Source organism: Myripristis murdjan, chromosome 5, assembly GCF_902150065.1.
Source record: "Myripristis murdjan chromosome 5, fMyrMur1.1, whole genome shotgun sequence".
Taxonomy (NCBI): Eukaryota; Metazoa; Chordata; class Actinopteri; order Holocentriformes; family Holocentridae; genus Myripristis; species Myripristis murdjan.
The window spans coordinates 17588671-17602970 of NC_043984.1; the positions used below are offsets into that span (position 1 = coordinate 17588671).

Consider the following 14300-nt stretch of genomic DNA (forward strand, 5'->3'; position numbering starts at 1 on the left):
CACAGTTCAGCATTTCAAGTTGTAATTAAAAAAAAACAAAAAAAAAAAACAATGCAATTTTAACAGTTGTAATAAATTAAAATTGAAACATAATATGCTAAAGCATCAAAGGAAACAACAGGATCTCCTTTTGGACTCACTGCTGCTCTGTAGATGTGCGGCTCTGAGGTGTGGTCACACCAAGACAACTCCAACCAGCCTACCGCACATTACAGTATCACATTAACCCACTTCAGATCTTGTTGGCCACTGATTGTCAACTCTCTAAGTGTCGTTACTGATAAACAGATCCAGTTTCATGCATATTAAAGCAAGCCATGGTGGTATTGTACAAATAAAATGTGTGTTTTAGCGCTCTTGCTCTAAATTCTCTGGATGTACTCCTTATCTGTGACGAAGCTCAGCCACTGATATTAAACCACTAAAAACTGAAAGAAAAAACGATCATCAGTTTCGATTCAGCGTTCAGCATGACTTGAAATTCCCCTTGAGGCCAAAATTTACGAATCAAGACTAGTACAGTTCTACTTCCCACAGTTACACACAGAGGAACTTCTTACATTGTCCTTGAACTCGTCGAGTTCAATGAATCAAACCAGAAAAAGTCTGCTACAATACGGCTAGGACTCTGCCGCACTGCACCTCCTGCTCATATACACACACACACACACACACACAGACACACACACACCTGTGAACTGTAAACTGACTCGGTATTGCTGACCTGGAAACTTTTTATGTCCTTCTCGTCATTGCTATCTTTCAGCAGATCATCAATTCCCATTAGTGACCTATTCTGTGTTTAACTGCACACAAGCCAAAAACAGATCACATGCAGAGGCCCAACACACAAAGTATCAGCCTGTCCACATAAGGGCATCATATATATCAAGAGATCATGGTGTTTTGTAGGAGGGTTCAGGTTTCCAGCTCTAGGGGAAACCGCAGGACGGAGTTGACACAGTGGCTCGTCTGAGAATGCTCCACAGGCATCATCAAACTTCACAGAGGACAACCGGAAAATCTACATGGATGCAAGGGTGGTCCAGCTTTATAATTCCCTGAAAGGATAGAAAAGGGATTTAAAAATTATTTGGACTGATAACACTGAAAGAAATGTGTCAGCGAGTAAAGCCTTAGTTTGGGATTATAATAATAATTAAAAAAAATTCACACCTGAGGTATTAGGTTTTTCTGAATCCTCTTCAGCTTGGCTTTTTTACGCCCATTTTTTGTCACAATTGTCTCTTCATAGAACTCATGGGCCAAGTCTCCGTCCTCATCAAAATACAAAGAGCTGCAGCACATCAAAAAAACAAAACAAAACAAAACAAACAAACAAAAAAAATACAGTGTCAACAGTGTTACTCACTTAATACATGAATAAGCAAACAACACAGAAATACACAAATATGACATATGTCAGGATGTTACATAGGAAAACTTGAATAAAAAAAAAACTGCAAGCGAGTGCTCTCCTTTTCATATAAAGCATGAGCTAGGGAGTTCTTATATCACGGCGGACAAAGTAACTATATTAGGAAATCAAAAAAAAAAAAAAAAAAAAAAAAAAAAAAACAGAGCAAAATACATCTATTTTAGGTAACTACTCTTTAAATAAACGAGAACAAAATGAATACTTGGTATTATTGAGCAGTCTCTACAAATATGCCAGAATGTCCAATCACATCACAGTCTATGGGTCTAGCAGTCTACGAGGAACAGCTGCAATAGTCTGTGGAAAACCTTTGCCATATGAAACGTGATGAAGCCTACATGTTGCCAGGGCTATATTTACCTTCGTCTAGTAAACACAAAAGGTGTTGCATTCTGGAAACTTCGAAGTCTTGCCAATGACTGCTCATTTCCATCTTTGGTTGAATCTTCACCACTACCTGAGCCAGAAAAAGGCCAATATCCCTTGGATTTGGAGCCGCTACCTCCCATCTTCAACTGCAGCACATTATTTTCTTGGTCACAGGACTCCCAGTAGTAGTAGCTTTACTGTCCAAGATGAAATCTGACCTCCAGATTAGGAAACCTATGGAAAGCGACACAATGAAAGAGCAATTCAATATGTCTTCTGATTATTAAGCAAACAAAAATATGATCTTATTTGAGATCAAAGAAAGAACGCTTTGATTTCAAGTTAGGTGGTTCTATCTCTGAAACTAGAATATGACAAATTAGACACATTTATTAACCTACTCATTTGTTACTTTGTATCTTAGAAAACCAACAAAATAAATATACCATTAAAACAAATACATGGGGTACCTGTTAATTCAAATCTACTTTCCCTGAGACAACAAAATGACATTTGAACTCTATGTCCAAAAAACCAAAGACACCATTGTGTTAACTGTTCACTCTGACTATATGTTATCAGAGACTTTTCCACAATACTCTACTACTAGTGTTAGGAGCAATTATGGCTTAATGCCCAGGTCAGGTGGCTGAAAAGAAAAGGTTATAATACGGTCGAGTAAGACTAATAATGCCCTCTACCTGTTAATGTTAGCTAGCAAGCTAGTTTCATGACTCTGCAGTCAGCTAGTGTCATGTTGTACAAACGCAGCTCTGCTAATGCTAACGTTACCTACCGGGCCAACTTATAAAATGATTAGTTGGTGAATTACGACATAATTTGAGAGTTCAGCTCCAGGTTAGTGTGGATCATGTTAGGAGCAGGGTCCCGTCGCACAGTTATGCCAGTTTACGTTATCAAACTCTTACAGTTAGCTGTCATTAACATACTGCTGTTGCCTTATGTGAGTAGCATTAGCTAGGTCAAACTGTGTCTGCTCATCTGTTTAGCCCATGAGACGTTCACTAACGTCACGGGCACAAGAGTTAGCCGGCTGGATGACTGACTGATGTGGCAACCAGCTTAATCAAACACATACCCACAGAAGCCTTTTCATCCGCTGTCGGTTCGCAGGGGTGATTTCTTTTTATGGTCTTGTTGTCTTGCTAATTTGCAGCAGCACAGACCTGAACACAAACAGCTAACTATGCTTGTGCTAACCGGATGCTGTTCTGACGCTGGAGAGCAACCTTCACGATGCGCTACCGCCACCAAACGGGCTGGAGGGTGAACAGGAACGCCACACGCAGTATTTGGACCGGAGTCGCACAGTTAAAAAAAAAAAAAAAAAAAAAAAAAAAGTGTTACAAGCAAAAGTCCTGCATTCAACAGCTTACGCAAGTAAAATACACAAGTATTAGCATTAAAATATACTCAAATCTGCCACTGTAAAAGCACTCATTATGCACATTTCAAGTGCCCAATTTCATAATCCTATCCTGTATATCATATTATTGGACTATTATTATTGATGCATTAATGTGTTCATCACTTTAATGTTGCAGGTGGTAAATGTGAAGCTAATTTGATTTACTTTATTTACTGCTGGGTAGTGTTAATCTATTAAAAATACCCTAATTTGCACAACACAACACAACACAACACAACACAACACAACACAACACAACACAACACAACACAACGCCAAACACCACAACATCACAACATCAAACAACAAAAACATGCCAGTCAGCTCTACTGTGTGAAGAAATATAAAAGAGAATTGTGCCTATTACACAAAATTTGTCCTATTATTTACAGCCCTTTAATTCAACTCAACAACCTAACCTTTCTTTCATTGTCTCTATACTCTGAAGAAACTGAATGCATACATCAGTTATTTTAGTACTCCTTCCACTTACGCTTACTTTAATCCAGAGAGTGAAGTTCATCCTCTATTAGTTATAGTCACTGAATCAGATGATTAATGTACAATTTAAAATAACCAAAACAGCAACTTCCACAGACATGTGATACGTTATTAGTTTAATTAGATAATTAGATAATTAGCATACAAACACTCTTTTTCACAGTCCAGCTTACCCCCAGTTCATTTCACAGATACATTAAAGTGCCAAAATTTAGAGGGAAGGTGTCTGAGAACATCTAAATATTCACTTTATAAATGACTGACAAAACTCAGATCTGTGGATAAATAATCTAGTCAAGCAGCATGATTTTTCCAAAGAGAGTACTGCATCCGAGTTATCTTAATAATCTCCTGAATTCTGTCCGCTCAGTTCTTCACCACAGTGTCCACACACGTGCTGGAGGGCACTAAGTTTTTTGATGATTGACATAAAATCTAACAGCACTAAGGTCAACTTTGCTTTATTAGGCCTTTTTATCAAGACAGTATCAGAGTCAGACCTTTTTTCCTTTGTTTTTCTAGTGCTGTACATTTTTACTGTACTTAAAATTTAACCATGTGAACCAGCTGATTGTCTCTGGCTGCAGACAAAATCAACCAGGGGTAGTGATTCTCGCCATGGCCTGCTTCATCTTGTCTCTGGCAAGAGCGTAGCGCCTCACAATTTGCCGGACGTGCTCCTCTTCCTCGCGCTGCAAGATTCGCAGAAAGTTGCACAGCTCCGGAAGGCTGAATGCATCCCACTGTGGGAGAGAGCGAATTCAAATTACTGACATTTCATGTACAGTTTAGTAGCATACACAAACCGGCGCATAATATGATTTCATTGTCTGTGCAAAATGTTTTGAGGATGAAAACTTACATTTACATCTCCTGTTTCATTCTCTTTCAACACCAGACTCAGGGCTTTTTCACTGGGGCCGGCACACAGGCGTAGGTGGAGGGGACGCTCATCATCAGACAATTTTCGCAGGTAAACTGAAGGGTAAACATATTTATTTGTTAGTATTTAACTAACTTTCTGTCATTTGTCCTCATATATTTTTTTGGTTTGCAGTAACTCTACAACACTTGGGGCTCTACCTTGATTCTGTCGTTCGGTGCGTTCAAACAGGGCAAACTTTGCCGGGTTGTCCACCACAGTGAACTTGTTGAGCAATGCTTGTATGACTTCACGTGCCCGGGTTCGGGAGCTTATATGCAGGTGCTTTGCAGTGTCTTTAGGGAGGTAGAAAGATGTCCGGCGTTTTTTCAAGCGTTCCTGTGGGCCGCCTTCCTGTGTCAAGGACAGTTTCTTGGGAGGCGGGAGGGAAATGGGTCGAACTAACTGGAACTGCACCTTGATGAAACCCGTGTAGGAGCCATCTTTATTCTGCAAGGTAGAGAAATATCCATTATAAGACCAAATGAAAGGGTTTCATGCAATAATACGACTAAAATACAAAATTCAAGCACTAATTTTGTCCGTGCCTACATGTTCAGAGTAGAAAGTTATTAAATAATGATTCACTCACAACCACCATGTAGAGACTGCTGTTGATTTGAGCATTATACTCCTTCACCTTCTGCTGAATTTCACCAATGGTCAACTCTTGCTTTCGCCAATCAATTTGTTCATCCTGAATAGAGGTAATGAAAGCGAATTTACCAACAGAAAAAAAAAATCCAAGTTAGTCACCAGTGTTGAAAAAAATGAAGATTTGAATGGTTCATTTGCATAAATCACACAAAGAAAAAAGAAGCTTTGCACAGGACTGATGAATTCTCCCAGGGCCTCACCGTTGAACTTTTGGCTTTGTAAAAGAAAGATGTGTGTGCAGTGAAAAAACAGTCCGGTTCTGAGCCTACATCTTCCTGACCACCAAGACTGCGACTTGCTGTGTTTCCCCAGGTCATCTCAGAGGTTCAGGTGAACGGGATTAGTGGCTGTCCTCTTCAGATTTTTGTCATCAAGACTATCTTAGAATGATCTCTTACACGACAGTAATCGTCTTCTTGCAGCGCTGCTCTCCTCTGCCTCTCTCTCCTCTCTGGAGAAAACTAATTGTAAAACAGCTCTTTGGGCCCGGGTATACCCACTGGCCCCTCCCTGCCAATAAAACCTCATAAAGGTGTCTGCAGCATCCCACCTCCATTCTGCTGAATTCTAATCTTTCTTTTCACTGCACAGTCTTTGGATTTTTTTTTTTTTTTTTTTAAATTTTACTTGCTAAGATGGCCTAAAAATAGGCCTCAGGGGTGTAGATGCTGACCTCATTGTTTGATAAGCTGCCCTAGCCCATGAGCCGCTGCTGTGTCAGAATTTTGTGGCTCTGAAACAAGGGCAGCTGTTTTATTGTGAGGCTGTTCAGTAATCCCCTCCCCTTAGCTCTCTCCTAAATTACTCTCTCTCCTAAAAGTCTACATGCCTTGACATGCAAGGAGGTAATAAAAGCAGCGTCTTTGTGGACATATGGCTCACTGACGCTCAGATGACAGCAGAGGACAATCTGGTAGCCTCCATCTGCCTTCACCTTCCCACCCACTCTGATTGGACACAAGTTATCTGGGCCATCACAGTATGGGTTGCATGTGTGTGTGTGTGTGTGTGTGTGTGTGTGTGTGTGTGTGTGTGCGAGGGTTGTGTCTCTTTGGCTTCACAGAGGTACAGCTCAATTGATGATTCAGTTGAAGAATGATTTTTCTCTTTTGTAACAATTCAATTTGAGTTATAAACTGAGATTTCAATTAATGGTCTGACAAAGTACTTTTAACCAAAATTTTCTATCCATTAAATCAGTATGTGCAGTAATGTAAGGCTTTTATACATTTTACATATTTTTTTATTCTAAAAAATATTATTGACAAAACAGTTAAATTCAGTGTTTTGTTAGATCACCACAATGTGAATGATTTAATTCAAAGCATTTCAGAGCATTTCAAAATCAGAGTGATTAATTCCATTTACTTCTTGTAGTAGATCGATGCTGTTGAATCTGAAGAATTTATAACTGATGCATCAAACACAATGAATGAATTGTTAAACAGAGAGTGAGAGGGGTAATAATGCACAACAATGTGAAAGAGACATTGGTGCTGATTTGGTTAAAATTAAGTTTGCAGAGTGATTGTAATCGAGGTGGAAACATAAACTAAAATATATGACTAGCCTAGCAACAAGATAAATGAAATAACTTCAAAAACTCTCCATACTCAAAGTTCCCGTGCTGTGTCTCTAGAGTTAAATATAAAATTATCTGTAGTATTTATAGCTTACTTTTTACATCTTCCTCAATTTTACTGCAAATTCTCTGTACACCTTCTCCCATTCCATCAACATTTATAAATAACTAAACAATTCCAGGAAGACAGCATGGCCTCTACAGAGAAGTGCCTTTGTTAAAATGTCTTAGGTGATTCCTCTAATCCTTACGTCATCATGCTCCTTACCACATTTGTGTCTGTCTCTATGGTGTCCTCGGAGAAATCCGCCTGGTCTATTGACACACATGCATCAGTGCTGCAGTCCAGCTGGATGAATGGTCGGCAGCGGTGGTGGCAGGTATATCTGCAGTCTAGGAGACAGAGAATACGAGAGAGAGAGAGAGAGAGAGAGAGAGAGAGAGAGAGAGATCATTCAAATTCACTAGAGGCTGTACAGAATATTTGGTGTGCAACCCTAACCCTCGCAAAAGTAAAGAATTATATATTGTGGGCAAGATGACTCTTATAATATCTCTTGTCTGCAAGCTAAAAAGTGCTCAAATTTAAGTGATAAAATGAGAGACTTAAAGCTGACTCTTAGCTATTCAAATATTGGGCAACTGCTCTTGTTTTCTTGCTACAGCTGTTCACTGCTTTGTAGTATAATTATAAACGGCCCCTAACATATCAAAGCATTAAGTCAAATGATATGGGGAAAGAAAATATTCCCATTCTCTAGCTGTCCAAAAACGCGAAAGCATGAAGCTTCCCAGAGCTTCCTACAGATTGGGTTTTCCTCTGTGATAAAGTTTCTCCTGACTGGAAAAAAACAAGGGCAGTCCTGCATCCCAGCGATGTTGGAGCTTGGAAAGAAATGACAACAATAATAATAACAATGAACTCCACAGCCTTTGGATACGAAATTACTTAATTCCTATGACATTAAAAAGTAATTATGACATTTAATTTGAGGGTATTTTCAACCATTCTCAGAAGTGTAATGATTTTATCTCCGTACAAACTATGGGGGAAACTAGTAGTGACAAACAAGCATCATGGTTTATATTGCCTATTTTTAATCTCTGTTGAATGGTGATTTGAGGAAGGGTAATACACTATTTCTCTATTTCTGTTTCATCCTGACTCATGCAATGAACATTTGGCTGCCAGTTGAGTTTCTTTATTGCTTTGGTCAATCCCTAAACTGAAAACATGTGTTTATGAACAAATAACACCAGCACACACCCCACACAACCATCAAATCACACACAAGCATACACACACATACACACACACACACACACCAAAACAGAACAAATGTATCATAATGGCCAATGGTACTCACTGGCACAGCGTAAACTCTGCTTGTAGAGACCCCAGATGAAGTCTCCACACAGGTCACACCAGGTGATGTGGGTGTAACTGCATGGCTGGAAGTCATGGCCATCACCAGCCTCTCCTGCGAGACCCAAGGGTCCCTCAACGCTGACACTGTCTCCAACCAAACGGACCACACTGAACTGGCTGATGGGATGTTCTGGGTTTAAGGGCAGCGGGGCTGTTGCACGTGCCGCCGGGGCAGCCAGCTCAATCCGGTCATTTACACTGAGGTCCTTCAGCTCAATCAGCTCACATTTAGACATTTTGTCCCTGACACAGAGACTGACATGTCATGTGAGCATGCAGCGTTCAGGGTGAGCATGGGTTTGGATCCGGTCCCAGGAGCACAACATTAACCTTTACACCTCCACATCTTTAATGAAGACCTCAAGAATGTCAGATAATGATGCAATGCTGCCGAAAACAGCATCGACTCCGTTTCTGGATTCAGTCTGTATCCAGCTTGGTGCGCGGCGTGGAAGAACAGGTGGCCACAGAGTCCTCAGGAGCTGTAACACAGTCATTGTTCCAAATCACAGAGCATTTACTCGCTCGGTACTTCACTAAACCACTCCTCAGTATAATCCAGTCATCAAATGTCTGGATCCCACTGAGGGCAAAAACAAAAACCCTGACATATTTAAATCAGTATCAGTTCAGTCAACATACATTTATGAAATCCATTTCTCTGCTGTCGTAGCATGGACTTCACAAATGAAAAAAAGATTAACCTTTGTTATTTGATGCGAGGATTCATAAGATTACATTAAAAAAGTGGGACAAGATGACTGGTTTAATCCTGCACAAGCTGGGGGAGCTCATATATGCTTTTATATGAGTGGCAGTGGAGGGTGAGGGTAATTCTGGCTAGGGGAGCTTTCTCAGTCAGCCAGCACTGGACCAATTCCATTTTCATTCATTAAAATCAGAACAAATGGATAGTCCCATCCAGACAACACTAAAATATAGATGACAACACTCATTATCATAAATATCTGTCCACATAATTAAGGTAAGCCTTAAACCTGTAGGATTGACGCTTTTAAATGTGTGTGTGTGTGTGTGTGTGTGTGTGTGTGTGTGTGTGTGTGTGTGTGTGTGTGTTTTAATTATAATAACTGCGTGCTGCTTGGCCTATGCAACTGGGGTGAGTAGGCTGCACAAATATGTACCTCACTTGAATATCAGTCGGACTCTTGTGGATAAGTTAATGACAGCATGCTCACAGGTACCTCTGAATCTGCGTTTCATTAGTCCTCCCGTGGAGCTGCATTGTGACTTGAATATGAACAACACATGGGCTTTATTTGCCAACTGGGTCACCACACGGCTCAAGTATTCCCACAGGGCAACAAGAGTACATTGTAACCAGGATCACCCAATAATAAACTCCCTGTTAGCTGCTTTTTGTCATATCATGGCATAAGTTGCCTTCGCCTGTATGATGAATTTATTTGTCATTTATTGCAGCGCGCATCCCAGCCTGTAACGGGACAGTCAAGTTTAATCCTGTTCTCCGCCGGACCACAAACTCTTCGTTGAACACGTTGAGGATTACTTACGGATTCGCTGACACACAACGTTTAAAAGTGGCCTTACCTCATTTCATTTCTGACCACCACTTTCTTGCGGATGAAATTTGGAGAGTGGAAGTAGTTTTGTCGCCGATAAAACATCGAGTCCCCTCGGTGTCCCGACGCACGCTCCTGAATTCGCGCATGCACATTGTGACCACCGGATTACAGTTTAATCCCATGTGTTCATTAACCATCCTGAGAGGGGGATATACCCTCTGTGCTTCTACATCAGAAGCACTGTGTGCAGGGAGGGCGTGGGGAATGAAAAAGTGGGTAAATGTAACCTCCAGTTAGTGGTCATGGCAAAACCAATCAACAGCATCCAAATAAACAACAAACAAATCATTTATATTTTCAGAAAACTTCACAACTTGATTTTTTTCTTCTTAAAAGACCATATACATGTATGAGTAACTTTATATTACATGTTGTGTATATGAATTCTATAAATAGCCTACTATGCATTTATGTCAAATCGGATTATTTAAACCTAAAAAAGTAACAACATGCGCCAAGAAGAACTTCACCCTTATAAAAACCTTAACTACAAACCTTGTACATGTCCCACCATTCACTCAAATAAACCTAACTTCCGTTTTGTATAAATTAGGCTGTTCCTCACCTCTGATGGTCCACTGTCAGTGTTTGGTCTTGATTTTAAAACTTTTAAAACTCTTCTAGGGAAGCAAAAATAAAATCCTGAAATTCATCATTTCATGTCTGAAATATAGACGGCCTCTGTAGAGAACAAGGGAGCCTCTTTTTTCAACCGATGGATATCTCATTTTGGACTGAAATGACTCTTCAAAGTTTAATTACGAGCCATTTGAAAATCACCCCTCAGGGAAAAAAGCCTCTAGGCTGAAATATGTTGTCCCGATGAAAGGCATTTGTGCTGCAGTACAGTATCTTTCTCAAGACAGACACGCCAGCAGAATCCTCTGATAAAATTAAAAAAAAAAAAAAAAAAAAAAAAAAAAAAACAGAGCATCACGAGGCTTCATAATGAGCAGCCTACCTCTGTGCAATTTTCTTAAATGACTTGAGTATTTAGTGTTATAGGACAGTGAGATGAAACAAGGGGAGCGAGGGCAGGTAAAGGACTGCCTACGACTGCAGTTGTGAGTTTGACAAGCGTGACCTTTGGCCAAGGGTCAATGAGGAACAACTCTGTCTGTTTTGGAAACACCACCACTACTGATACCTCTATACTAGTGCACTCGTGGGCCGGTACGTATACTGTAGGGGTGCAAACAGTTTTACAGTAAAAGACATAGCCCTATTGTAAAATGATGAGGAAAGTGCCGCTATCCGCTTGCTATGTGACATTTAACAGTGTCTCGCACAATGTTGCTGACTTGTGCTGAGGAGAAACAACTAGGGATATAGCAACTATAGTAACATCATGATAAATGAATCATAAAGTTTGCCATAGATGTTTGACCAGTTACAACAACAAGGGCAAAAAAGAAAATAGTTATTTTGTGGTGTCACATGTGGTGTCAAGGGCATTTGTGTATATTTGTTAGAATGAATTTAATTTGTCACATTTGTTGATGAGTGGTTGAACTTTTGCAGAGTTACTGCATGTCTATTTTAGCACTTACTTTAACAGTTCACCAGTTAATGGTTGTCATTGAGGCCAACGATGAAATGAGTAGTTGTGATAACATTAAAAAAAAGAAAGAAAAGAAAAGAAAAGAAAAAAGAAGACAAGGACTTCTATCAAAATGGACTGTAAAGATCAATCAGGGGGCCAAACAAAGAAACAATATTTTAATTGAAATTGCCGCTTGATGGCCCGCACTCCGCTGGAGCTCTATTATTAGACTCCTTTTTGTGAGTAGAATGAAGAGAACGGAGGCCCTGTGCCACCCTGTTTCACGGTCAGTGTGTGTGTGTGTGTAAGAGAGACAGAGAGAGTGAGAGAGAGAGGGTGAGGGAGGGAGAACCAGAGCCATCCTGAATGAGCTGTGTTGTGTGAGAGCATGTTGTTGTTGTCTTGTGTCATGCCTGCTGCCTGTGTGCCCGGTGAGCAGGCCCGGCACAGTCACAAGCTTATTAGGCAGGAACTGGAGCACAATGAGCATCCAACAGTCGAGCACTGAGTGTCCAATGAGCTGTTGAGTCTGGAACGGATGGCATTACTCTGAGACATCGCATACATGACAAAAACCAAGTTTACACTCACTGACGCATTCTCCAACTTCACTTAGCCAGGTTATCATAGTTTGGACTGGGTTAGTTAATTTTAAAGGGAAATGTTTATATCTGACACGTTATCAGTTTGAAAGACGGTTAACTTAATGTGTTTCAGCTAAAAAGTCAATTTTGCAGTGGTTTTGTGACTGTTTTACTAAATTCAAATCTTAGCACTTCTTAGTCATCAAGTGCTTTAGACATGCAGCTAAAGTATACAACTACTACACGATACATTACATTGAAAATTAATGGTTAAGGCTCCACTTCAAACACTTGATCGATCTATCTATCTATCTATCTATCTATCTATCTTTTTAACCAGTGGTATGCAGACATATTTCTTCAAAACAACTGGGTAGTTTTTTTTTTTTTTTTTTTTTAATGAATTATGACGTTTTAATAGAAACATCAATCTTACTAAGCCGGTTGCATGGCCCTTTAATGAATCTTTGTGCTTTTTGGTAACAGCAGCCTGTTATAGTCCTCAGTCCTAATGAAAGCCTTTTCTCCTGCGGTTTATGTCTACAGGCTCCCCCACACACCACGGTGTGTTGGGTGTTATTGTTATTTAGCTCCCCACCGACCCTGACTGAGGACTACTGCGTCGCTCACCAGTGACGCTGTAAAAACTCAGTTTCCCAAAATGCACCTGGGGAAAAGCAGGAAGTGTCCACGTCAGAGAACAGCAGGCTGATGGAGAACAGTTATCTAAAGTTTCGTAAAGAAGCGGCGCTTGTTTTTTGACTGTTTCCAATGTAGTCTTCAGTTTGAGCTCGGTGACTGTCTCCAGACCCGGACGAGACTCCCGGCAGGTGGAGGTGGCAGCTTGTCCATCAGCTCGGCTCCGGATCTGAAGTTCACTTTAGGTAACGCAGTGTGCGCGGTGAGTTTTAGCTTCCTCGTCCGCCTCTGTCACTTTGAGCTTCATCATGGGTCAAACCAGGGGCCCTGAATCCGAGCCGTCTATCTACGGCTACACCAGGACGACGTGCGCACTCCTCACCCACTTTGTCTGCATCGTTTTCACGGTTTTAGTTGCTGCTCTGTCACGACCGGGGACAAGTGAGTGTTCATCCTGCGCCCAGCTTGAAAACAAACAAAACAAAACAAAACAAAACAAAAAAAACAAATCACCTCACTGTGTCCTATCTGTGTGCACTGATTGACAATTTAACTGCATCCATTTGTTTCATTTCAGGTTGGTTTTCTTGGCACCCCTTCCTCATGACTCTGGCTGTAAGCTCTAAAGTCTAAAAACATCCTAACCAAGATCTCATCATTAAACACTTGAAGACAAATCCCCCTCATCTTTATTTTATATGCTTTTTCTCCTCCAGTTCTCCCTCTTTATGACAGAAGCCATACTCTTCTTCTCTCCCCACGGCTCCCCCATCAAAAAGCTTCCACACAAGACCAAAGGCCGAGTCCACTGGATCCTGCAGTGCCTCTGTGTCTGCTGTGCCGCCCTGGGCCTGGCAGCTATCGTCTACAACAAGCACCTGAATGGCAAACCCCACTTCACTTCATGGCACGGTCTGCTGGGCCTGGTGACAGTGTGTGTGGTCGGGGTGCAGTCCTTGGCAGCCGTGCCCCTCATCTATCATTCCCTGGCCAAAGGCTGGTCTCTGGCCAAGCTGAAGCGCTACCATGCGGCGTCAGGACTCGTCACATACCTGCTGGGCTGCGCCAGCCTCGTCCTGGGCCTCTGCTCCACCTGGTTCACTGCCTCTGTCAAGGGGCACGTCTGGTACCTGTCAGCGCTCTGCCCGGCGCTTTGTGCCCTTGTTATCATGAGCCAAGTGACCAATGCCTACATGGCTAAAAAACGCCTGCAGTCCTGACAGAGGCCACAGTATCAACATGACACTTTAACAAAGAACAAATAACATTTCCTTTTCTTTAATAATTTAGTTAAAAAGCCAGCTTTGTTGTACAGTTGGCATCACAGAATTTATCCCCCCCAAGTCAAATATAGTCCATTTGCTTCCATTAATGCCTTTTGTCTCCCAAAGAATCAATGGTGCCAAATGTGGAATATAGAATATGTATTTCTTTTCATTCATTTGTCTTTTGTACGTTTCTACACATGGAATTAATGAATCTCAGGTTACTATTTTCTTACTGATGCTGCTGTTTGATTATTAGTGATTTTCCTGCGTTTGAATGGCCCGATGAATCACATTCAAATCTGTTGTATAGTAAAAGCATTACCAAACTATTC

General features: G+C 41.0%; 3 protein-coding genes across 4 annotated transcripts; 1 reads left to right on the forward strand and 2 right to left on the reverse strand.

Moving 5' to 3' along the window:
- tusc2b (tumor suppressor 2, mitochondrial calcium regulator b) lies at positions 1-3069 on the reverse strand. Of its 2 annotated transcripts, none has more exons than XM_030050774.1 (4): positions 2907-3069; positions 1799-2041; positions 1177-1297; positions 1-1061 (listed from the first exon to the last, which is right to left on the reverse strand). In XM_030050774.1, exons 2-4 carry the CDS (start codon positions 1945-1947, stop codon positions 996-998), a joined length of 336 nt encoding a protein of 111 aa, XP_029906634.1. In that variant the 5' UTR covers positions 1948-2041; positions 2907-3069; the 3' UTR covers positions 1-995. The 2 variants fall into 2 exon arrangements, with proteins under 2 accessions (XP_029906634.1, XP_029906636.1); XM_030050776.1 differs by lacking the exon at positions 2907-3069 and adding an exon at positions 2604-2752.
- A 1211-nt stretch (positions 3070-4280) lies between these two features.
- Positions 4281-10042, reverse strand: rassf1 (Ras association domain family member 1). The gene is made up of 7 exons (XM_030050725.1): positions 9900-10042; positions 8266-8809; positions 7167-7291; positions 5252-5356; positions 4821-5109; positions 4600-4715; positions 4281-4480 (listed from the first exon to the last, which is right to left on the reverse strand). Exons 2-7 carry the CDS (start codon positions 8561-8563, stop codon positions 4331-4333), a joined length of 1083 nt encoding a protein of 360 aa, XP_029906585.1. The 5' UTR covers positions 8564-8809; positions 9900-10042; the 3' UTR covers positions 4281-4330.
- A 2691-nt stretch (positions 10043-12733) lies between these two features.
- cyb561d2 (cytochrome b561 family, member D2) lies at positions 12734-14299 on the forward strand. The gene is made up of 3 exons (XM_030050755.1): positions 12734-13141; positions 13278-13315; positions 13417-14299. The coding sequence occupies exons 1-3, from the start codon at positions 13009-13011 to the stop codon at positions 13918-13920; spliced, it is 675 nt and encodes a 224-aa protein (XP_029906615.1). The 5' UTR covers positions 12734-13008; the 3' UTR covers positions 13921-14299.
- Position 14300: the final 1 nt, after the last annotated feature.